The 26,777-nt window shown below is 34.9% G+C and overlaps 1 protein-coding gene across 1 annotated transcript; it reads left to right on the top strand.

Annotated features, from left to right (window-relative positions):
* On the top strand, positions 1-24,472 carry LOC123239895 (vomeronasal type-2 receptor 26-like). The gene is made up of 5 exons (XM_044667218.1): positions 1-276; positions 1,193-1,996; positions 7,994-8,221; positions 14,406-14,529; positions 23,529-24,472. Exons 1-5 carry the CDS (start codon positions 70-72, stop codon positions 24,470-24,472), a joined length of 2,307 nt encoding a protein of 768 aa, XP_044523153.1. The 5' UTR covers positions 1-69.
* Positions 24,473-26,777: the final 2,305 nt, after the last annotated feature.

Below are 26,777 nucleotides of genomic sequence, written 5' to 3'. Positions count from 1 at the left end.
TACAACCAGGTCCTGGCCTTGGTGTTTGCTGTAGAGGAGATCAACAAGGACCCCAATCTTTTACCCAATATGACTCTTGGATATCATATATATAACACATACCACAGCGATGCCAGAACCTTGGAGAGCTCTTTAATGTGGCTGTCAGGGCAGGGACTGGCTGTTCCAAATTACAACTGTGAGAAGCTGGCCAAGACTATAGCTGTCATTGGAGGAGGCACTTCTGAATTGTCAGTCCAAATGGCCCATGTATTTGGACTCTACAGATTTCCACAGGTAAGTACCATGATCAAAATAGCCTAGACTGTCTGGAGAATACTGATGGGTTTTAGGGGGTAATACCACAGGCATGAAGCTTGATATGTTACACTGAAAACACTGAGGAATTCTTTTTTTTTCTAGAATTATTCTTACAGTTGGTTTTCAGAGAAAGAAGATAGACAAGTAAGATATATGTCATCCCAATTGCTCTTTCTACTAGGATTTATCCCTCACATTATATTTTGACTGTTCATTATGTATGTATTTATTATTATGCAATATAGCAATGAATTAAATTGGTGAAAATATTTATGTATTTTTGTATTACATATGTGTACATAAATATGTGTATAATATATATTCTAATGTAATTCATTTCAAAGTTGTGTGTGTGTGTGTGTGTGTGTGTGTGTGTGTGTGTGTGTACCCATGCAATTCAGCCAGAAACAATTAGTACTTGTAAAGTTCCTTACAAATGAAGACATTGTGCTCAATAACGGATCAGGCAGATTGAAGTGGCATGCTTAAAATTCTGATGACCTTGAATAACTTGCAGCATCTGAGATACTTCAAAGTATTATAGAGTGTCAGGCAGAACTGAGGCAAATGTGAGATTCAAACAAATTTGTCTGAAAAAAAATCTCTGGGTTCAGGAAAGAAACATTTAGTTGGATACATTAGGCCCGCTTTCTGGGAGGATATAGCACTTGGCCACAGGTGTCTGTCACTTCCTTAGGGATCAATTGAGCCTTTTAAATGGAAAAGGAGACAATAAAGGCAGGGAAGAGATTGGGTTGAATTCCAGAAATGCTGTTTTGATTCAATGGAAATCGAGATGATGTTAAGAAAATAGAAAGACTTTGTTCTGCTTTATGATTTTCTTGAATCCACTCTTCAGTCACAAAAGAGATCATGTTTTCTTCTCATACAGATTAGCTATGGTCCTTTTGATTCCATCTTGAGCAACAAGGTCCATTTTCCAAGTGTTTATCAATTAACACCTAAGGATTCCACTCTTCCTCTGGGAATGGTCCGACTGATAGTACATTTCAATTGGACATGGGTGGGACTGATGATTTCAGATGATACCAAGGGTGAAACATTCCTCTGGGACATAAAAAAAGAGATGGACAGGAACGGTGTTTGCTTGACATTTATAGAGAAGATCCCTGCCAGTGAGAGATATAATTTTACTCCATATAATTACATAATGCCAAGAATTGGAGGACTTTCTGCCAGTGTTGTTGTTATTTATGGAGATAACAATTCACTAAGGATCATGCATCATATACAAATGCTTTACTTCACATTCAGAAAAGTGTGGATTACTACTTCTCAGTGGGATTTCACCATAAGACCCCGTCATACACAATACAATATTTTTAATAGAGCTCTGACATTTTCAAGTCAGACCAAAGAGATTCCAAATTTCAAATCTTTCCTAAGAACAGTTAAACCTGCCAAATACCCAAAAGATATTTTCCTCAAAAAATTCTGGAACTCAGCTTTTGGATGTCCATTTAAGGATGGAAACCATGTACGAGAAGATTGTTCACAAAATGCATCCTTAGAGATTCTGCCTTTGCGGTATTTTGACATGTCTATGTCTATTCAAAGTTACACTATCTACAATGCAGTGTATGCTGTGGCTTGGGCTCTCCATAAAATGCTCGTAACCAGAACTGAAATGGAATCCCTGAGAGAAGGCGACAGCCTACTCATATATCCCTGGAAGGTACGTTTTCATTTATAAAACCAGAGTACACATTTCCAAACTTTTATCTGATTCCTAGACTAGGAAAAGGAGTAGCGAGTTAGTGAGTCACTCAGCTAAATGGCTTCTCACCTATTTTACTGTAAAAACCAATCCTTTATTTTTCTGCTTTAATGATGGCAATTGTGGTTCTTACAGAGGTCATTCTCAGTCATGATTAGAAAAGCCATGCCAAGACAACAGGAGCTTAGGGAGGAATCTAACAAGAGGTTACATATCTTTGGGTTCTATATCTACATATTTTAGAGGACCTGCAGAGAAAGGTATGAGTGTTTGGAAAGGGGAAATGAAGCCAGTGCAACTTCAATCTCAATGACTTTATACAAAATTGAAAAAAAAAGTTTTCAGTGAGAAGATGCAACTGTTTGCAATTCCATCCTAAGAAGGAACCCATAAGCTCCATCAGACTGTCAAGGAAAATTTTGGCACAAAAAATATCTATAGCACAAGAATTTCCCAATGTTGGTAGATGTAGTATTTAGCTGTTAGGTTAAGGATAAATAATAGCGTGAGAAGAGCTAGGTTATACTGGTGTCAGTACACTAAGGTATGTTGTGTTCAGTTCTGCAAATCATAAGTAAAGATGAACTTTGATTAGTTAGTTGAATGTTGTTCATAAGAGTGTAACCAGAATAATTAAGTGTCTTGAAATCATGACTTAGTTGGTTCAATGAATGGACTACGCATTTTTAGCTTGTGGGAGAAGGAAGGACTGATGAACAATGGTGGTGTTCAAATACTTCAAGGTTTATAACATTATTTTAAATATTTATAATATTATGAAGGGATTAGAATTATTTCATTTGACTCCAAAGGGCAGAACTAAGATTTATGGTTAAGTTTTTAAAACAAGATCATTTAGGTTTGAAATCAAGAGAAAAAGAACAATAAGTAAATGAAAAAGTAAGAAAAGCAGCAACTGTGTGAAACTCCAATGTGGACAAAAATATAATGAAATTCCTTCTTTGATTGTAGGATTTCTTTCCAAAGTCTTCAAGCAGAAGCTGGGCAGTGTGTTTTGTATATTATGGTGAGAATAGGTTGGAATTGATAGGCTAGGTAATCTCTTCTAATTTTCAAATGCATTTTAACTATGTGGAAAATGGATTCCCATTATTGATATTACTAATTTTAGTTTTATTACTATTATTACTGAACCATGTTGAGCCTCTGTTATCTCATCTTCAAAGCATGGAAAAATCTTGTGATACATACCTCACAATATGATTATAAGGACAATGAATTAGAAAAGTTCTACAGAAAGAGTTAATAGATTTAGTGACTCTGCTGCTCTCTGTGATATCTGAAATATTGAGAGCTGAATCAGCATTAGAGAAAGGCAAGTACTGTTTTCATTGACATAAAATAGAAGGGCAGATTTTGAAATAATGGACCATGAAGCTTAACCTAATTACATGGATTAGAACTTTAAACTATTTAAAAGGTGAAGAGTAAGAATCAGGTCTAAATTGAAAAAGTTTTACATCTAAAATGGATTTCTGAAGAAGAAACAAATCGTACATTTTTTACATTCCTGTGTCAGCAAAACTCTGAAGTTCCCACCAGATTGAAGAAAGATCCAAGAAATCAAATGAAAATTAGCACTGAATTTGTCCATCTCAGGTCTCTTTAGGGGAGGAAAACATACAGGCAATAGGAAAATCAGCTGCCATAAAAGGTAATTTTAGTGACATATATTAACTCATTACCAGGGAGAGTCCAACGCTAATTTAGGTGACAAACCTTTGTGTCCAGAAGCAAGAAGAGTCAAGGACATCAAACCAGTCAAAAAGAACCAGCACAATTAAAAATCCCCAAGCTTCTTAGAAGTGGTATTGGGCAAAGCCCCAGAGTTCATATATGGATAATCCATGTGTGAGTACTCCAGTGACTTTGATATCTCAAATAAACATCCCTCAAGTAAAAGAAAGGGCAGGAAGGATCCAATTTCTTAACCTCTAAAATCCAGGGAAACCTGATTCTTTGAGGCCAATGCCAGTAGAGTAAAATAAATGACCCAAAGTTAAATCAAGGAAGATAGTATATCCTAGGTCAAAGCTAATATGGAGAAAGACTCGAGGCCTTATTAAAAGACCCAATAAAAGTTTGAAAATTGCAGAGATGAGTCAAACAAAGGAAACACTATCCAATACTTGAAATGATTGATGATTATTTAATAATGACAAGAATAGACTTAAAGGGGAAAAAGGTATTTGCTTATTTGTTTGTTTTCCATGAAGACTATATTAGTACCAAAGATGAATGACACAAGAGGGGGGAAATGAAATGAAAGCTTTTTTTAAAAGAATTGAAAAAGGAAAAAAAAAAGTTTAGAAGAGGAAATACTAAGTCTATATATATAATGGATTCCTAGAAAGCTCTAAATAGACCAGTCAAAATTTCAGTGCCCTATGAGGCAGGAAAAAATATATATATATGAATATATATACATATGTATATATTTCATACATATGCATATATGAAAATATATACATATATAAGAACAAAATCAAACCATAGCAGAGACTGAAGACAAAAATCTGGAAAAGCTATCAAAGAGAGAGTAATATAGGAATTGTTATACTACTGGAAAACAATTATATATGTATGTATGTAACAGTGCCTGAAAAACATTATATATATGTATGTATATGTATATAAACATATATATATTGTGTATATGTGTATATATGTGTTTGTATATTTATATGTATGTGTGTATTTATATGTATATAGAGATAGATATACATTTATACAAAATGGACACTATACTTTAAAAAGTTAAAACCAGAAATGCTCTATTATTAGTCAATCAAAATTCAGAGCAAAGTTATAAAAGTCTATATATAATCTCCTAAAATCAATACCACATGACATGGAACAAGTACCAAGTACCATGGAAGCAGTTAGGAAGCATATGCAAGATATGAAAACTTCTAGAATAAAGAAGAGGAGATCTTAGAATATAGTATTCAAAAAAGCCAGATATATAGGCTTATAAACAAGAATATCTTCATCTTTAACACCTGAGTATAATACATATATACACACAGATAGATATTTTTCACTTACATGTCATTGTGTGCATTTGTATTACATAAACCCACAAAATCACATATACATAGAGAGTGAAAGGTAGGAGTAGGAGGATGAACAGAAAGAGAAGAAAAGAGAAAGAGACAGAGAGACAGAGATAAATATTCAATGTCTGAGGCAGTATTTTTACTCAATTTTTCTTGACTTCCTGAGACTTTTGTCCTTAATAAATCATTTAATTTCTCTTGTCCTCAGTTTCTTCATCTTCATTTTTCCTATCATCTTCATCATAAAGAAAATCATAATACCTCACAGAGCATAATCAATTTATATAATACATAAACAATATTTTGCAAATCTTAATGCACTAAATGCTATAGTATGTATATGTAAATTTATACATATATTTTTTTCTCCCTAGGAAATATTAACAAGTACAAATAAATACAAAGTAGTTAAGTATCACATAATTTGGAATGGATCTCACTAGAAACTCACAGAATCAGAAAAGATTTCAAGAAAAAAATAGTTTAATTTAAATCTTGAAAGAAAGGAGGGATTCAATGGTGCAGAAGAGAGGAGGATGTATAGTCTAGCTGTCATGAGCTGACCACAGCAAAAGCACAGAAATGAGAGGTAGAATGTCTCATGGAAAAAACAGAAAGGATTTCTTGGTTAGATTTTCAGAGTGGGAGAGTGGTAGTGAGATATCAAGACATGAAAAATGCTCTTTCAGTCTGTATTGTGAAAGATAAACATAATAGTTAATATTTTACTTTAAAGGCAATAGGGAACTACTGGAATTGGGTTTTTAAAGGTCCAATATGGTCAAATGTGCGATTAAAGGAAAATAATTTGGTAGAAGTATTTGAGAGAGCCTGGAATTATAAGAAACTGAGATGTAGAAAACAACTGAGTCTGGAATACACAGATAACTAAGATATTTTCATAGGAATGAAAATTATACTCTTAGACCTGATGGAGTTACCAAGAAGCAGAGTATAAAGAGAAGAAAAAATGGATTTAGGTCAGAATCCTATGAAATGCTTGCTGTTTCTGGATGTTATAAAGATAAGAGAGAGAGAGAGAGAGAGAGAGAAGTTCGATAAGTAGAAAGAGAACCAAGATGCATTTATATTACAGAAACCAAGCGGGGAGAGAGTAACCAGTTGGAGAGAAAGGTTTCCAGTTTAAATATATCAGATTTCAAGAAGGATGAATATTGTCAAATTTGACCATTAAGAGAACACATAACTTTGGACAGAGCCTTTACTCTTTATTATGATGTCGGAATTCACTTTAAAATTTTTCTGTGATGGGAGCAGAAGTTGTAGTGTTTAGTAAAGAGAGTATTGTTTTGTTATTGTTGCTATTTCCAAGAAATTTGAATAATAAGGGAAGGAAAGATATAATAGCTTGGTGTAGGGCAGTACTGAGATTTAGGTTAGGTATTTTAAAGGACTGCAGTGGATGAAGTATGTTTGAAGAAAGTAGGAAAGGAACCATATCATACAGAAAGTAGAGGATACAAAAGAGGTAAAGCAGTTGCAGTAAAAATCTGTGGAGAGGTAGGAAACATTTGCTTAAGGAATAAGAAACACAGGGGACTTTGGAGATAGATTTGTTGTTCAGTGATGACAGCAGAATCAAAAAAAAAGTGTTGTGACTGGAAGGAGGAGATGCTATCATGGAGAAAAGACATTTGTTTGTTCCCCCTCCTAGAATTGAAATTGAAAGAGGAAAAATATGGGGGAAAATATCTTGGGCAGTTTAGTATACTTGTTTTTTAAAATATTAGAGTAGATGAAGCATATTTGAAAGAAGTAGGCAAGAACCCCAAGACTTAGGAAAATATAAGATTTAAAAAGAGAAAAATAATTGATATAGGATCTGGAGAAGGTGAGGAAAAGATATGAAATGAAGATGACATTAAATGAGGTTGGAAAGGGAAAAGATCCCTTTAATATCCATGACTGGAGAAAATGAGGAAAGAGTAGGAAATAATGTCAAGTGTTTTAAGATGAGCTAAGTGACACAGGAGCACCAGATATGGAGTCAGGAAAATAAGGGTTTAAATCCTTTCTCTGAAACGTGTTAAATGTGTAAATATACTTCAGTATTTGGACCTTCACTATGCTCATGTGTAAAATGATGGTGTTGCAAGGGGTGGTCTTCAAGGCTTTTTCTAGAAATCATTTTGTAAATCTCTGATTCTATGAGGAATATTTTAACTTTTTATGTCCTCAATATTCTCAATAAAGAGTTGAGAAGCTGAGCTAAGTAAAATGGGACAAAGGAGATATGGGAGCCTTAGGGAAAGCAGAAATTTAATGTGGGGAATAAGAAAAGAAATTAATTACAAATGAATTAAAGGGCTTCCATGCTTTTATTAGTGTTCAGATGCAGTTTACTAATATCAATTTATCAGGTACTTGGTACAGAGATGTGCATGACACTTTCTAGCTCTGAACAGCATAGGGTAAATTGGATTGCTGGGCTTTAGCAAGATATGAGTGCAAATAAGTCAAAGGGCAAAGGATTTGGTAGCATAAGATACTTTAGAATTTAAAAGACTAACAATGGAGGAAAGATTTGAAAAGGAGGAAAGTAAGATAATCCTCATAGTTCTAATATCCTGACAAGACATGAGGAAAAAAGGAATTAAAAGTCCCACCAAAGATGGTGAATAAGTTTAGTAAAGTGAGGCATAGCGACAAATAGGTTATAGAAAGTTTTGATCAAATAAATAAATTGAAAAGGTTCAATGAAGGAAGTAGACTTCTTGGTGGGTGGTCAGGGTGAGATGTAGATTATGATCATCCTTATGTGAGCCTGAGTGGAGAAAAAGATTGTCTGAACAGGTCAAAATAGTTTGGGTATCCCTGTATTGAATTGTTACTTACAAATTCTCTTTTCATTCAGCTTCACTCCCATCTTAGAAACATACAGTTTAACAACACTGCTGGAGATCAGGTATTCATGGATGAGAAAAGGATCCCTGAGGCAAACTATGATATTAACAATTTTGTGGCACAGAGAAACGGTAGAGAAGTTCTGAGGAAAATAGGAGAGTTTATTCCTCAATCTCCCCTCGGTAAAGATTTTTGCATCAATGAGAATATCATAGAGTGGACCCAATTTCACATGCAGGTGAGTAGTAACTCACATAATGGTTTTTCTAAGGGTGTGTACCTAAGAGAATCTATCAAAAGAGATTTTGGTTTCCCTTTTTTTCTTTACCTCTATGAAATATATAAATAAGTGTTGATATTTTTACTTTCTGCAAGAAATGTGAAGATAAAAAATAGAAAAAGTCAATAAATTAAGTTGTGAATGGACAAGACATATTTAACGTCCTTCAATTTTTTGTTTGCATATCATGAGTAATATGGGCTCTTAGAGGGTTTGGGAGTGGTAAATTGTAGAATGGTGGCCTTTTTTAATTGGAAAAAAATTATGCTCCACAATAGATATTTTATATAGGATGGTGTTTAATGATTTTATTTTGATGCAAAAGAAATCCAAATGTAATCCCTGTCTCAAAATCCATTTGAATGGACTGACTGGTGGAAATGAATGTCCTGCCCTGTATGAAGGATGGGTCAGGGCTGGTAAGAACCCCAAGAGAGCCTTAGGTCTCCACCTGTCCCCTTCAGAATTCTTCAAGACCAATTTTCTTGGAGACTTACATGAACTCAGGCCAAGTAAAGTGGGTAGGACCAGAAGAACATTATAAAGTAATTGCAATATTGTTAAGTGTTATCAGCTGTCTCATTGATTAAGAAAATGATACAGGACAATTCCAAATGACCTATGAGAGAAAAAAACCTGATGAACTCTTAATGTAGATTGAAATATACTTTAAAAAATAGCTTTCTTCATGTTTCTTTTTTTGGTCTGTTTTCTTTCACAACATGACTAATATGGAGTTGTATCTTATTTGACGACATGAGTAATCAATAAATATGTATATTGGTTTATATAAATGTATACATATGCACACATGTATATATGTATACATACATATATAGTACTATTGATCAGAGAAGACTAATATCTTCAGTGAGAAGGCTTGCCAATCCCTTTTCAGGGCTGCTTTCCTTCTTTAATGTCCATTTACCGGTCAGCTCTCACCTGTGGCTCAAAGAAGCCATAGTATGAATAATGGCCACACTCCAGTAAACCATTTCAGGAGTCAGGCTAAACAAGTTTGAGAGTAATCAACAGTGCTCAAAAATGTTGGTGAGTTGGGGGAGTGGTGACTACCCCAGGCATATGAAGATTTCTCCAGTGGGATGGTCAGATAAAAACCATTTATTCAAAGGGTAACAGAAGCAGATTATATGAGCACTCAGAGCTTGGTTAAACTCCTCACCATTTGTCTTGACTTCTTTCATACCACTGGTCTTTGAATACTTCAAAAGAAAGAGTGAAGCTGATGGCTTTTTGCAAATATGCACTTAAATCCAATTTATGTGTGCAAGCCAAATTTAGCAAAATGATGTCATTTTGATCATTTGTCCTCTTTCAGTATGAAGGACAAACACACACACACATCCCATCACTATAGGGAAATAATTGTTTAAAAATAAAGACTAGTCCTCTTTGGGATTTCTCAAGTTTTGGAATTCTTCAGGTGGTGAGGAACCTTCAGTGCTTTTGACTTTCACTTTTGAGAAAGAAGATGAAAGAGGAAAACAATACTTCAGGATATTGAAGGAAAAATACTGTAGGAAAACATGAGAAGATCTGGTAGTATTCTCAATATTCCTGTCCAGATTACTGCTGTAGAGATTTCAGGGAGTTTCCCCTTGGGTGGGGTCAGTTAAGTTGAGTTATTTCATTCTCAATGGGAGAATTCTCATTCTATATTGTCTGACCTATAGTTTTCTCTGTAATATTTTTTCTTATTGTTCATTTATTTCAGTAATGTCTGACTCTTCATGGCCTCATGTTTGTGTTTTCTAAGTAAACATACTGGATTAATTTGTCAGTTCCTTGTCCAACTCATTTTATATATGAGGAAACTAAGGCAAAGAGGATTAAGTATCTTTCCCAGGATCACACAGTTAACAAATATCTAAGAATAAATTTGATAAGCCTTTGTTTCTCCAACTTTCTTTATCTATCCATTCTGCTTGTGCCTTCGCTCTCTGATTTCTATTTTGATATGATTTTTATAAATGGTTTTCTTTGTTGTTATAGTGAGATGTTTAAGATTTTCAACTTTTTTTTCATTTCTTTATTTTGTCTTATTGTTTTCTGGTGTCTTGTGGTTTCATTAGCTTCTTTTTATCCAATTCCAATCTTAAGAAAATTGTTTTCTTCATTTAGTTTTTGTATTTCTTTTTCCCATTTGGCTAATCCTAATATTTAAAGTTGTTTTCTACGTTTTTTTGTCTTCATTTCCATTGGTCCCATTCTATTCCTTAGGGAATCATTTTTTCAGTATATTTTGTGCCTCCCTTTCCATCTATACAATTTTAGCTTTGAGAGAGTTGATTTCTTCAGTGAATTTTTGCTTCAACTGTTTACTTTTTCTCTTAATTCTCTTTTTTAAACTTCTGTTCAAGTTCTTCCAGGGGTTCTTTTGGAGTCTGACATTTTTTTGCATTTTCCTTTAAGACTTCACATTTTCCTTTTTTGCATTATTTTCCTCTTCTGAGTTAGTATTTTGGACTTCCCTGAAATTAAATTAACTTTTAAAAGTCAGGTTATTATTATTTTATTATTATTTGTCTTTTGCTAATTCTCCTAGTTGTGTGTGTGTGTGTGTGTGTGTGTGTGTGTGTGTGTTTCCTTTCTCACCTCATTGCTTTATCTATCTGTTGAGATATTTCTGTTTCTGGGGTAGAGAGTGCACTGCACTAGGCTTGTAGAGTATTTTTCTCTGGCACTTGGGGTAGGCTCACCTGGCTTTGTTTCTCATGGTTCACCTGTCAGGGAGGTGGCCCTGCTGGCTTACTGTGGGGAGGTTTGCAGCTGTTTTGTCCAGCTATATTTAGCATCCTTTGATAGCCACTCCCTCTTGTTTCATGTGGGGAGCTGCTCTCCACTCTGCTGTTTCCCTGCCCCTGCCAAGTAGCCTGTTATCTCAGATTCTCTGCTGCAACATGGTAGTATGATTTTTCCTGAGGTTCGGCCTGCCACCCTCTCTCCTCTCTTGTAGCCTCAGAGCTCTACTAGCACAAGGAAGTGCAAGTTTCCTGCCTTCTATACGTCTGTATGGTGGCTTTGGCTGGGCTCTTACCCATTCTTTACCTTCATGGCCTCTGGCAAAGTTGTGCCATGTTTGACTGCTCCAAGTTCTGCTGGTTCTCACAGATCATTTGCTGCCTGGCCTATCTTCTTCTTACCCCAGTGAGACATATTCCTTCAATTTTCTTTTGGTTTGAGGTGATTTCTTTTCTTTTTTTTTTTGCATGTGTATCTTTAGGGATTGGGGGCATGGAGTATCCTTTACTCCACCCTCTTATTATCTTCCAACATGCAACTCTAGAAGCTTCTTTGTTGTTCAATTTGCTGCCCCTATGTATTTATTCTATCCGTGATTTATTTAGATGTTATTTCCTATTATCTCTTCTTGTAGAACTTTGTTGGAGACATATAAAAATGCCAATCATTAATGTGAGTTTATTTTAAATCCTGTTACTTTAATAAAATTTTTTACAGTTTCAATTAACATTTTAGTTGAATCTCTAGGATTTTTTAAAATTTATGTCATCAATCTGTGAATAGACAATTTTATATTCTCTCTGCTGATTCTGATTCCCTTATTTTCTTTTCCCCCTTTTATTGCTATTGCTAGCATTTCGAGTACATTACCAAATAATATTGGCAATAATGGGCATCTTGTTTTATTCCTGCTCTTATATGGAGGTTTCTAACTTATCTCCATCATAAATAATGTTTTCTGATAGTTTTAATCATATGCCTTTTTTATTCTAAGGAAAATCCATTTATAACTATGGTTTCAAGTGTTTTAATGGGAGGGGTGTTGAATAGTGTCCAAAATTTTTTGCATCTATTAATACAATTACATGATTTTTGTTACTTTTTTAATTGATCTAATAAATCATGTTAATAGTTTTCCTTACATTAAACTATACCTGCATAACTTCCATATACCCTGTTTGGTCCTAATGTATAATCTTTGAGATATATTATTGTATGTATGACTGGATGACACTTTACTTAGGATTTTTGCATTTATATCATTAATGAAATTGGCCTATAATTTTCTTTCTCCATTTTTTCTCATCTTTGATTAGATATCAGCATCAAATTTGCTTCATAAAAGGAGATTTTCAGGATTCCTTTTCTGCCAATTGTTTTAAAAATGATTTATTTTGGAATTAGATGATATTTAATTTAGGTGATATTGGTAAAATTTAGTTGTACATTTATCTGGTACTGATGACTTTTTCTTAGGAAGTTCATTTATGTCCTGTTCAGTTATTTTTCTAAAATAGGTTTACCTAGATATCGTATTTCCTTTTCTCTTAGTCTAGGTAATTTATATTTTTATAACTATTCTTTCATTTTACTTATTAAATTTGTTGGCACATTGGGTAAAATATGTCCTTATAAATGTCATGATTTCATCTTTCTTTAGTGTTAAATTCACCCTTCTAATGTTTGAAGATAGTCATTTGACTTTTTTCTCTCATATCAATGAATTATTTATCTAATTTGTTGTCTTTTTCACAAAACCAACACTTGTTTTTCTTTATTAATTCAATGGTTTTCTTACATTCCATTTTGTTAGTCTCATCTAAATTTTTTTAGGATTTCCAATTTGGTATTTAATTTCGGATTTTTAATTTGTTCTTTTACCATTTATTATTTTGTGAAATAATGTTACATTTTTCTACCATTATTCTTATTTTTATTACAGATATACTTATAAATTTGAAACTTGTGTTATTCATAGATGTCAGATTTCTTGATAAGCACCACAATTATATTTTTGTGCACTTCATTATCTTAATTAATTTTAAAGGTTACACTTCATTAGGAAAAGGTGAGAGATTGGGTTAGTTTTTATCATTTTATCAACTTTTCATTTAGCATTACTAATTGTCAAAATAACTTAGCTTATAATTTGTCCAATACCATTTTTCATTTCAACTTTTTGAAAAACCTTTCTTTTTTCAAAATGGATTTGACTTATCTAACAAGTTGGTGGTTTATTCATTCTTAGAAGATTCCCAAATTATTTAATATTTTCTACTTTTTAAAATGTACTGAAATTATATCATGGTATGCTAAGGAGGTTTCTCAATTTGACTGCAGCTTTATGCATTTTATTGATGTCCACAAAATCATATCCAAATTGAGGAGTAAGTAGAGTTTGACCATCTTGAACCATTCCCTAAGATGTAGGTCATTTAAATGCATATGATAACAAAATAGTGAACACATAATCAGTAGATAATTACCTTAAAAATATAAAATCAAATATTATGTCCCAGAGGAGCCATATTCCTGCTCTACTGAGCATTCCTGCTCTATTCTCAGACTTTATCACCAGCTATTTGCTAATGATCAATTCCTATATGTGTCTCTATTTTCAAAATTATAAGATTTTAACATTATAAGATTTGCTCAAAAGGCTGTTTTTGTTTAATCCAAGAAATGTATGAAGCTAATTACAAGAATAGACAGAGTGTTGAGCATGGTGTCAGGATGACCTGAGTTCACATCCTGTCTCAAATACTTAATAGTTTTGTAATCCTGGACAAGTTACTTTAACTCTCTCTGCCTCTTCAACATTGTCAGTTCCATCATCCATAAAATGAGAATAATAATAGAATCAATATCTCAAATTTCTTATGATTATAATATGAGTTACTATTTGAAAATCAATTTGCAAACATTTTAGTATTTTATAAAAAATAGCTAAAATAAATATTATTTAAAAGCAATCTGTTTAGACCTGCTCATTTGCTACCTGATCTAAAACTGTCACTTGTTTGTTAGTAGTTATGTATAGTGTGTGTGTGTTTATACATTTATATGGTTTAAATCTGAATACATTTGAGAATTCTCAACTGCTTGTCAATTGACTTTCTTTGTATTTTTTTAAGATAGTATGTTATTTCCTTCAATTAACATTTTTTAGACCTTAGTGTAGTATATGTTACACATTATGTAATTAAAAAATATTTACTGTTTAATTGATTGAATGAATCCCTAGAAACATGGACCACCTATTACTTCTCTAGAAATTCTATAAATTTGTGGTTTCACAACTATCAGTTCCTAAATGGCTATGCATGTTCTAGACTATTTGAATGACAAACTGCCTCAAAAAAATTCCGTTCTTGTTCAGAAACACGAGTCATTGTGCAGTGAGAATTGTGACCCTGGATATCTGAAATCTGTCATCAAGGGAGAACCCATTTGCTGCTTTGAGTGTATCCCTTGCCCAGAGGGGGAGATTTCTAACCAGACCAGTAAGTATTTCCAGAGAAACAACACCCACTCCTGGCTATAAAAAGGAGTCATGCAGAGAAAGAAAGAACAGAATTGATTAGTCTCTCAAGGTCAAATACATTCTGTAGAGGAGATTCATTTGAAAAAAACATTTGGATACACTAGTGGGAAAAATGCCAGAGCCTTGGAAACAAAATTGGGAGTGAAAAGTGGACAATGTTAGCAAAAATTGGAGATGAGAACTGAAAGTTTGAAAATATGAATGTCCTGTATATTTGTGGTGATGATTCACAGGGAAAAATTTATGGTAAACCTGAAAAGTAATAGCCCCAACATTAATAAAATTGGTATTGGCATAAGTAGAATTTTCTACCTAATTAGAAGAAAATACCAATATTCCTTCATAAGTCTCCCCTAATAAGTAGATGATACAGCATTTTTAAGATTAAAATGATTTAAAAGTATTTATTGCTATCTTTTGGTTGTACATTACCAAAATTTCTTTTATTATCCATCACTCTCCCACCTCACAGAGAACCAAGCCATGTAACAATATTTTTAAAAAGAAAAAAATACGTTTTATTGATCAGTTCTGTCAGATTATTTGTGACCATATTTGGGGGTTTTCCTGGAAAAGATCTTGGAGTAATTTACCTTTTCCTTCTCTAGCTCATTTTATAGAAGAACTGAGGCAAACAGGGTCAACTGACTTGCCCAGGGTTAACTACTAGAAATTGTACAATGCCAGATTTGAACTCAAGATTATGAGTTTTCATGAGTCTAGGACAAGTAGTTGATCCACTATACAACCTGGTTGCCAAAAAAATAGCAAAATAAATGAATATATCAAAAAAGTTTAAAAATATATGCAAGGTAATAGATCTTTGGATCTCCCACCTATGCAAAAAAGCATGGTGAGGATAGATGTTTTCTCAAAACTATTTTTCAGGGCCACTTTCAGGGCCACAAAGAACAACACTGTTCTTTGTCTTTTTGAAACTTTCATCTTTGATTATTTTCAGTGTGGGGAGTTCCCTGCCAGGATTTGTTTTGTTTTGTTTTTGAGTTTGGTGACTATTGTTCTATTCTTCACTTGGATAATTTCCTTCTCTGACCATTCAAATAAATCTTTCCATTTTTTTCTGTATTCATCATAATGGCTATTTCTCACAAAAAGCAATATTTTATTATAATTATGTGCCACAGTGCCACATCATTACTAAAGTGATAAGTATATCCCTTATTAACCAATGAGGGAAATAGCATGTAAACAAATATATCCAAAGCAAGATAAGAATTCTTTTTATTTGCCTTATCCATTTCTATCTTTGATTTCTGTGCTAAAATGTCAGAGTATGGTGCAGCTGGGTAGCTCACTGGATTGAGAACCAGACCTAGAGATGGGAGGTCCTAGGCTCAAATCTGGCCTCAGACACTTCCCAGCTGTGTGACCCTGGGCAAATCACTTGACCCCCATTGCCTAGCTCTTACCATTCTTCTGCCTTGGAGCCAATACACAGTATTGACTCCAAGATGGAAGGCATAAATGAATGAATGAATGAATAAACTAATTCATTAATTAATAAACGAAATGTCAGAGTCAATTCATGGTTTTGTATGCTGCCAATTATTTCAGCAAGTAAAAGCATAAATTCTGTTTTCACATTTCTCTCATGATTTAAAAAGATCCTGCTTCAAATACATGTTCTCTTGAGAACTGGCAATGTTGAGTTCTGGGGATAGAGCCAAGATGGAGGAGTAACTAGAATAGCAGTTCTGTTTCACCATGAAAATCCTCTCTGACCAAGAGTAATATATCATGAAAAATTGAATACAGGAGGGAAAGAATCAAAAAGGAGACAGAGTGAAACAACCTTCAAGAAAGGAAAAACACAAAAGGTAGGCAGAGATAATCTGAGAAACTGAGTTGAGAGGGGAGCAGAGCTAGTAGGAGGCATAGCAGCAAGTAAAGAGCAAGCCAAGAGCAAACCACAATTCTTCCCACTCAACTCCCACCCCATGTCCGCTCTCACAGTCCTTAACTTAATCTCAAGCTAACAGTCAGACCCTAAGATCCTGCCTAGGCAAATAGTAGTATAAACCAAACCACACACCTTGACTTTTCAAACCTGTGGAAAAGTCAAGAGTCCCAACCCAAGGCAATATGGGCTGAAAGGGGCCAATCTTCATAGGCCCAGAGTGAAGCCAGGAATACCAGACTGGGGTTGGGATGAGGACATAATCCACAGTTTGGGGTAAGGACAAAGTTCCCAGGGGGAACCTCCCTGGGATCTTTTTGCCCAAAACTAAGGGTGGCACTCCAGGACAAGGCAATCAAGGGTGTGCATGATTGGATCAAGAACACCTTGAGACCAAAAACTTTAGCCTAAGCCTGGGGATAGAATTTGATCAATCCCTGACCTGATCAAGTTCAGAGTGAGATCAAAAGCTTACACCCAAGCCCAAGGAAAGTATTTAAGCTATTGGCATCTCAAGGGTCAATTGAATCAGCAAGGGGAGGGGACTATCAGAACTCTCAGCCTTCAGACCATCTGGAAAACTAGTAACAACTCAGAAAATAAGCTGAAAATAGCATCAAGGAAGAACTGAAATTTAAGAGGGTACCTCAATCTCCAAGAAAAATAGAGCATACCTATAATTAGATAGGAAAAATGAGAAACAAAGAAGCACCTAATTCTAAGGAATTTTTATGAAGACAAAGAGCAAGGTGGAGACACAGAAGGGGCCAGCAAAAGCAAAGAAAACACATGCAAAGTCCTAAAGAAAAAATATGGACTGGACATGGAGTCTGGAAGAACTAAAAAAAGACTTCAAAAACCAATTAAGATAGGTAAAGGAAAAGTGGGGAAGAGAAATGAAAGGGATACAAGAAGAAAGGAAAGTAACACAAGAAGAAATGACACTGATGGAAGAAGAAATGGGCCAATTGAAAAAGGAGAACCAAAAACTGACAGAAGAAAACCAAGTCTTAAAAATCAGAATTGGAGATTTTCAATTTGTTCTTTTTCTGGTTGTTTTATTTGCATGTCCAATTCACTGATCTGCTCTTCCTCTATTTTATTGAGATAAGCTATATATCATATATATATATATATATACATATACATATATATATGTCATATATATATAAACTACCCAGCATAAGAAGAGGAAATACAATACTTAAACCCTCCATCAGAGAAAAAAGAAATTGAACAAGTCATTAAAGCAAAACCAATGCATCCAAAATTAGAAGGGAAGCAAAAAATTGGGGGGAAAATCTTTATAACAAAATCCTCTGACAAAGGTCTAATTATAAGGAGCTAAATCACTTGTACAAAAAAATCAAGCAATTCCCCAATTGATAAATGAGCAAAGGGCCATGAATAGGCAATTTTCAGATAAAAAAAATCAAAACTATCAATAAGCACATAATAAAGTGTTCTAAATCTCTTATAATTAGAGAAATGCAAATCAAAGCAACCCTGAGGTTCCACTTCACATGTAGCAGATTGGTTAATATGACAGCAAAGGAAAGTAATAAGTGTTAGAGGAGATGTGACAAAATTGGAACACATTAATGCATTGCTGGTGGAGTTGTAAATAGATCCAACCATTTTGGAAGGCAATTTGGAACTTTGAAGGACTTTAAAAGACTGTCTGCCCCTTGATCCAGCCATACCACTTGTTCATTTGTACCCAAAGAGAAAATAAGGAAAAAGACTTGTACGAAATATTTATAGTCTCAATTTTTGTGGTGCAAAAAATTGGAAAATGAGGGTTGTCCATTGATTGGGGAATGGCAGAACAAATTGTGGTATCTGTTGATGATGGAATACTATTGTGCTCAAAGGAATGATGAACTGGAAGAATTCCATGTGAAAAAGACTTCCAGGAATTGAAACAGAGCAAAAGGAGCAGAACCAGGAGAACATTGTACACAGAGACAGATACACTGTGGCACAATCGAATGTAATAGACTTCTCTTCTAGCAACAATGCAATGATCTAGGACAATTCTGAGGGACTTATGAAAACAAACACTATCTGCATCCAGAGAAAGAACTGTGGGAGTAGAAACAGAGAAGAAAAGCAACTGCTTAATCACATAGTTCAATGGGGATAAGATTGGAGATGTAGACTCAAAGATCACATGAAAAACCCAGTGGGATGGCTCGTTGACTATGGGAGGGGACTGGAAGGAGGGGAGGAAAATAACATGAATCATGTAACCATGGAAAAATATTCTAAATTACTTAACTAAATAAATAAATTTAATTTTTAAAAAGTTTTTGTACAAACAAAACCAATGCAACCAAAATTAGAAGGAAAGCAACAAACTGGGAGGATATTTTTATAACAAAACTCTCTGACAAAGGTTTAATTTCCCAAATATATAGTGAACTAAGTCAAATTTACAAAAAAAAAACAAGCCATTCTCCAATTGACAAATGATCAAGTGACCTCACTAGGCAGTTTTCACACAATGAAATAAAAACTATCAATAAACACATGAAAAAGTATTCTAAATCCCTCCTAATTAGAAAAATACAAACTGAAACAACTCTGAGGTACCATGTCACACCTAGCAGACTTGACAATAAGGCAGCAAAGGAAAGTGATAAATGTTGGAGGAGATGTGACAAAATTGGGACACTAATACACTGCTGGTAGAGTTGTGAATTAGTCCAACCATTCTGGAGGCCAATTTGGAAATATGCACAAAGGGCTTTAAAAGAATGCCTACCCTTTGACCCAGTCGTACCACTTTTGGGTTTGTACCCCAAAGAAATAATAAGGAAAAAAACTTGTACAAAAATATTTATAGTTGTGATCTTTGTGGTGGCAAAAAATTGGATATACCATTCCTATTGAAAACATTAGAAAGTATAGGAATAGATGGGCCTTTCCTCAAAATAATAAACAGTATATATTTAAATCCATCAGCAAACATCATCTGCAATGGGGATAAATTAGAAGCCTTCCCAATAAGATCAGAAGTGAAGCAAGGAGGCCCATTATCACCAAAATTATTTAACACTGTACTAGAAATGCTATCGGTAGCAATTAAAGAAGAAACTGAAGGGATTAAAGTAGGAAATCACTCTTTTCAGAGGATCTAATGGTTCTACTTAGGGAATCCTAGCTAGTGGAAAAAATCAACAACTTCAGCAAAGTTGCAGGATACGAAATAAACCCACATAAATCATCAACATTTCTATATATTTCCAATGCAACTCAGCAACAAGAGTTAGAAAGAGAAATTCCATTTAAAATTACCCTTGAGCATATAAAATATATAGTAATTGATTTTCCAAGACAAACACAGGAATTATACAAACACAATTATAAAACACTTTCCACACAATTAAAACTAGATCTAAATAATTGGAAAAACATTAATTGCTCATGGATAGGACAAGCTAATATAATAAAAATAATAATCCTACCCAAATTAATTTGCTTATTCAGTGCCCTCCCTATCAAACTACCAAGAAACTTTTTTATAGATTTACAAAAAAAGTATAACTAGTTTCATCTGGAAGAACAAAAGATCAAGAATATCAAAAGAAATAATGAAAAAAAATGTAAAGGATGGAGGCCTAGCAGTACCAGATCTTAAACTGTACTATAAAGCTGTGATCATCAAAACAATATGGAACTGGGGGCAGCTGGGTAGCTCAGTGGAGTGAGAGTCAGGCCTAGAGACAGGAGGTCCTAGGTTCAAACCCGGCCTCAGCCACTTCCCAGCTGTGTGACCCTGGGCAAGTCACTTGACCCCCATTGCCCACCCTTACCAATCTTCCACCTATGAGACAATAAACCGAAAGTACAAGGGTTTAAATAAAAACACAATATGGAACTGGCTAAGAGACAGAAGGGTGGATCAATGCAATAGACTTAGGGTAAATGATCTCAACAAGATATTGTATGAAAAATCCAAAGATCCTACCTTTTGGAACAAAAACCCACTATTTGACAAAAACTGCTGGGAAAATTGGAAAACACTATGGGAAAAATCACATCTAGATCTACATCTCACATGCTAAACCAAGATAAATTCAAAATGGGTAAATGACTAATATAAAGTATAATTTTCATAAATAAATTAGGTGAACATAGACTAGTACATATGTCAGCTCTGTGGGAAAGGAGAGAATTAAAGACCAAGAAGAGACAGAGAATATTACAAAATGTAAAATGAATAATTTTGATTACATTGAATTAAAAGGTTTTGTACAAACAAAACCAATACAAAGAAAATTAGAAGGGAAGCAACAAATTGGGGAAAAGTCTTTATGACAAAAACCCCTAAAAAAGGCCTAATTTTTCAAATTTAAAAGGAGCTGAGTCAATTGTACGAAAAAGCCATTCCTCAAATGATAAATGGTCAAGGCACATGAATCGTTTTCAGATAAAGATATCAAAACTCAAACTCTCATAATTAGAGAAATACAAATCAAAACAACTCTGAGGTACTACCTCACACCTAGCAGATTGACCAATATAACAGTAAAGGAAAATAATAAATGTTGGAGGGGTTTTGGAAAAATTGTGGCACTAATACACTGCTAGTGAGGTTGTGAATTGGTCCAACAATTCTGGAGGGCAATTTGAAACTATGCTTAAATGGCTTTAAAAGAATGCCTGCCTTTTGATTCAGCAATGCCACTGCTGGGTTTGTACTCCAAAGAGATAAGGAAAAATACATATACAAAAATATTTATAGCTGCGCTTTTTGTGGTGGCAAAAAACTGGAAAAATGCTGGGGTGTCCATCGATTGGGGAATGGCTGAACAAATTGTGATAACTGTTGGTGATGGAATGTTATTGTGCTAAAAGGAATGATGAACTGGAGTAATTCCATGTGAACTGGAAAGACCTCCAGGAATTTATGCAGAGTGAAAGGAGCAGAACCAGGAGGACATTGTTCACAGAGCCTGATAGATTAGGGCACAGTTGAATGTAACACACTTTTCTACCAGCAGCAATGCAATGAATCCAGAAGAACTTATGAGAAAGAACGCTAGCCACATCCACTGAAAGAACTGTGGGAGTAGAAAACAGAAGAAAAACAACTGCTTGAAGACATGGTTTGATGGGGATATGATTGGGGATTTTGACTTTAAATGGTCACTCTATTGCAAATATGAATGACATGGAAATAGATTTTGGACAATGATACATGTATAACCTGGTGGAATTGCTCATCAGCTCAGGGAGGGATGAAGGTTGAGGGGAGGGAAAGGACATGTATCATGTAACCATGGAAAAATATTCTTAATTAATTAATTAATTAACTTATATTTAAGAAATATGTCTTACAGAGTTTTTAATATATCTATGTCATTAATATACTGAGTATCATTACAAAGACATTGAGAATCCTATTTCTATGTAGTCTACCTTATAGAAAATTCTCATTCTAATACTTTGTATTTTCTGCATCTTTTCAATGGAATTTGCCATCATGTCTAGGTAATCTTACACTTAAACTTTCCTCATTACCTGGCTTTAGACCATTCTTTTGCCATGTTAGCCACCTGCTCCTACATGAGAATTCCCTCAGTCTTAATTCTAAAAATAAACCAAAAGGAATGCACCTTCCTTTCTGTTTTAGTGATAATTCTGAAAGAGAAGTGCAAAGGCTAAACCAACAGAGTTAAGTGATTTGCCCAAGATTACACGCCTAGGAAGTGTCTGAGACCAGATTTGGCCATTGGTCCTTCTGACTCCAAGTTTAGCTCTCTATCCACTATATCATGTAGCTGCACCCTTCTTTGCTTTATTCTTCTGCAGGCTTTGCTTTTGAATCAATGGCCTTTCAAACCATACATCCAAGGGAAGTACTTTCTTACCTTTGAATACCTCTAAATGAAACTCTCCTTTTCTGCTCCCTTTTATTTGTTCTCTTTTCTCATTTTACTGCAATACCTTGTGTGAAAGGGAATTTTTTATCTTAACTTAATCAATCAAATACTTGGAGTGCTCCACCCTTTTAACTTAGTCAGGAACTCGGGGATCCTTTTGATAAAAGTTCACACTCTCAGAAGACAGGAGGTGGATCCTACAGGCACTGCCTCCTGGGCAGTGCCAGGCAAATTAAGAAACTTTGATTCCTGAGATGTGATGGGGAGAGCTAATGGGTAGAGAAAACTGCATATAAGTGGGAACCTTTGGGACCCTCAGGGTTTTGTTGTTGTTGTTGTTGGGGTTTTTTTGGCAGATCATTGTTTTGGTGGCTTAGTCTTTTTGTGGTTCAGTCTGTTGGCAGCTCAGTCTTTTTGCAGCTCAGCCTGGTGCAACGCAGCTTGATTAGGCATTCAATTCTGCCTTGGATTTGGCATTGGTGGCTTGAGGAGTTCGGCTTAGGTGACTCGTTTGGGTTGAGGAGATCCTGGACAGAGACACTGGCTCTTTGCCTCTTCTCCTGTCTTTGATGGGATGCTCTCTTCAATCTGGAGGCAGTCAGATCCAGACTTAGGGTATTTTAGTTAGGCAATATTTTCTACCTCCTTCCTACATTTCCCCCTTTACTATCTCTACCTTGCTATAATAAAGTTACTAAAGCTACTAACAGTCTCATGACTTAAGAGTTAATTTTTATAAATGGCAACCACAACAATTTTTAATCCTTATATTATTTTTCTGCTTGTATGTGTACACATAGGGCTTATCACTATGACTGGTTAGTAAGTGCTTAAAAAATGCTTGTTGACTGCCTGCCATCACAGCATATTTATTTTAAAAGATATTATTTTCCTCAGCCATTAAATAATTCAACTCTTAGAAAGTTTTAGGGTAAAAACAACTAGAAGAACCCAAGTGCCTGAAGTAATGGTAATGATGTATTAGATAAACTTATTGCATGAGATTTGTGTTATTTTTTAGAATTGGAAAGGATCAAGAGTGTCCTTTGTAGTTGAGAAGTCCAGTTTGAGAAATTCTATTACCCTGTGCAAGAGACAATAAAGACTGCCTGAAGTTATCATAGTGAGAATGTTTGTTATTCTCTTTAGATATGAACAAATGCATCAAATGTCCTGAAGATGAATACCCAAACAAGGAGAGAAATTGTTGCCTCCCCAAGGTGGTAACATTTCTGGGATATGAAGACACAATGGGCATGATTCTAGCCTGCACAGCTCTGGCCTTTTGTCTGCTGACATTTCTAATCATTGGCATCTTTGTGAAGCATCAAGAAACTCCCATAGTGAAAGCCAATAATCGAACTCTCAGTTACATCTTGCTCTTCTCCCTAAGTCAATGTTTTCTGTCTTCTTTACTCTTCATTGGTAAGCCTACCTCAGCCACATGTTTACTTCAACAGACAATATTTGGGATCACATTCACAATAGCTGTGTCCTCCATTTTAGCAAAAACATTCATAGTAATTCTAGCCTTCAAATCCACAAGACCAGGGAGTAGGAGTAGAAAGTGGGTGAGCTCCAGGGCCCCCATTTCTATCATTCTTGTCTGCTCCCTGATTCAAGGGATTCTCTGTGGTATCTGGCTATTGGTTTCTCCTCCATTCCCAGATATAGATACATATTCAGAACTGGAACACATGATTCTAAAGTGCAATGAGGGCTCTCTCATTGCCTTCTACCTTGTCCTGGGCTACATGGGATTCTTGGCTTTGGGGAGCTTCACTGTGGCTTTTTTGGCCAGAAATCTCCCTGACACCTTCAATGAAGCCAAGTTCATCACCTTCAGCATGCTTGTGTTCTGCAGTGTTTGGATCTCTTTCCTACCCACGTACCAGAGCACCAAAGGGAAAACTATGGTAGCTGTGGAAGTCTTCTCCATCTTGAGCTCTAGTGCTGGTTTACTGGGCTGCATCTTCATTCCCAAGTGCTTTGTGATTCTTCTTAGGCCACAATGGAACACTCAGGAATGGGTGAATCATAAACCCTATGCTGGGAGAAGGAATCATTCTAAAGTACTTCCTCATGCCTCATAGCAATGTTATGAGTTATCTGAAAAAAATTATCTAAATCATAATTTATATAATTAGCTATTGTTTAATCATGTACAATTCTTTGTGATTCCACTTGGGTTTTTCCTGACAAAAATACTGAAGTGATTGGTTTTTCCTGGAAAAAACACTAAAGTGATTTGCCATATCCTTCTCCAGCTCAATCTATAGATGAGGAAAATGAGGCAAACAGGATTATTTATACAGCTAATAAATATCTAAGGCCAGATTTGAAATCATGAAGGTGAGTTGTCCTAACTCCAGTCTGGACACTCTACCCGCTACATCACCTAATTGTGTTTTTTCTTACATTAGTAATCTGCTAACACATAAACCTCTATTATCTCATCATCGGAACAAGTTCTTTCTTATTCTTCCTTACCTCCATAGTTAGTGCTATCCTTTAGGCAACCTTTGTCTGAATTTCTAAATTATTTTTGATTCTCACTTCTACATTCTTCATCCATTTAATATAAAATTCATTTCTGTCAATTTCATCCCTAATATTTCTAAAGGCACTGCTTCTTCCACCCTTTTTCTAAAGCAATAACCTCAGTCATGAATTTCATCAACTCCTAAAGGATTTCTGATGAAACACTCTCCTTATTTCTCCTGATTCTCTGTAATTATTCCACTTGATCTCACCACTTAAAGGGAAGATTTTTAAATTTGATACTTAAGGTGATAAGAAACCATTGGAATCTATCAAATAAGAGAGGTGAAATAGTCAAGCATGTGAATTAGGAAAAGCATTTCTACTTGAGATTTTGAACTGGGGACTCAGGCAAGCAGTGATACGTGAGAATCTGCCTAAGCCAACGGCAAAGGACTCCCACACCAACCCCTCATAGTTCTGAGCTCTCACCAAGAAGAGATATAGATGGAAGGGTATAGATCACCAGTTCAAGTTCACAGTGAGATTCTGACCTTGGACAGTGTGCCTTGCTGTGAAAACTAACTGCAGGCCCTGAGGGAGAATAAATCAGCAGTTTATTCTCAGCAGAAAATAAATAAACATTTAAAGAAGTAATTCTAATACTGCTTAAACTACTTGAAAAAATAGGGGAAGAGGGAATCCCTCTAAACTCCTTTTTAAAACACTAGTATGGTCTGATATCTAAACCAGGAAGAGCCAAAATGGCAAAAGAAAATTAAAGACCAATCTCTCTAATGAGCACTAATGCAAAAATTTTAAATAAAATACTTGCTAGGAAATTACAGAATTATATTATAAGAATCATAAGCCATGATAAAGTTGGTTTTATGCAAGGAATACAGAGATGGTTCGATATTAGGGAAACAATTAGCACTTTTGAGCATATCAATAATAAAGCCAACAGAAAATATATGATTATTTCAATAAAGGAAAAAAATAATTTGACATAATACAGGACTCATTCCTTATAAAAACATTAAAAAACTGAATAAATGGCAAATTCCTTAAGGTGATAAATGACATTTATTAAAACCATCAGCATTATCTTTAATACAAAAAAAAAAACCTTTCCCAATTATATTGGGATAAAGCAAGAATGCTCATTATCATGACTATTGTTACAGAAATAAGAGCAGAAAAAGAAATAGAAGGAATTAGATAGAACAGGCAGTGAAGAAATAAAGTTATCACTTGAGGAATGGATGAGTTCATTGTGGTATATGAATGTAATAAGATTATGATTGCACCATGAGAAATGATGAAAAGGATGAGTTCAGAAAAATCTGGGAATTCATAGGAACTGATGCAAAGGGAAGTGAACAGAATAGAACAGCGTGTATAGTAAGAGAAATTTCATATGATTGTCAACTGTGAAGGACTAAGCCATTATTAATAAAGCAAATTTCCAGGCAAAGAAAGAACTGTTGGAGTCAGGTTGCAGATCAAAGCATGCCATCTTAAACTTTCTTCCCTTCATAATTTTTTTATTATATGTGTGATATGCCTTCTATCATGAAATGAGCAATATGGAAATAGGTATTGCATGTAACAATGGATATAACCTGTGTAGGAAAAGTTGGCACAGAAAGGAGATTTGCTTTTGGAATGTTGCAAGCAAGGAAGTTTGAAGAGCAGGATGACAGTTGGAGGAGAAGCAGAGACTTGTGGGAGATGGAACTGGGAGGGGGACCTCTTGTCTCTGGACTCAGGGGGAGACGGAGGACCTTCTTGATTTCAAGATTCAATCCTGAAAAAAACCCTGAGGTTTTTCCTTGCTTTTCCCTTTGTGCCTGGAAGACCTGAACATGATCCTGTTTCTCCTATATTTCCTGAATAACACCCAAGAGGCTGTTT

Source organism: Gracilinanus agilis, chromosome 3, assembly GCF_016433145.1.
Source record: "Gracilinanus agilis isolate LMUSP501 chromosome 3, AgileGrace, whole genome shotgun sequence".
NCBI classification, from domain to species: domain Eukaryota; kingdom Metazoa; phylum Chordata; class Mammalia; order Didelphimorphia; family Didelphidae; genus Gracilinanus; species Gracilinanus agilis.
Note: the sequence above shows the minus strand (reverse complement) of the source record. Positions and strands in the feature narration are given on the sequence as shown.

Excerpts from the sequence above, each read along its gene's own strand:
- LOC123239895 (XM_044667218.1), top strand. The coding sequence starts at position 70 with ATGACTCTTGGATATCATATATATAACACATACCACAGCGATGCCAGA. Across the intron at positions 1,997-7,993 it reads TACTCATATATCCCTGGAAG|CTTCACTCCCATCTTAGAAA; the intron begins GTACGTTTTCAT and ends CTTTTCATTCAG. Across the intron at positions 8,222-14,405 it reads GGACCCAATTTCACATGCAG|AAACACGAGTCATTGTGCAG; the intron begins GTGAGTAGTAAC and ends GTTCTTGTTCAG.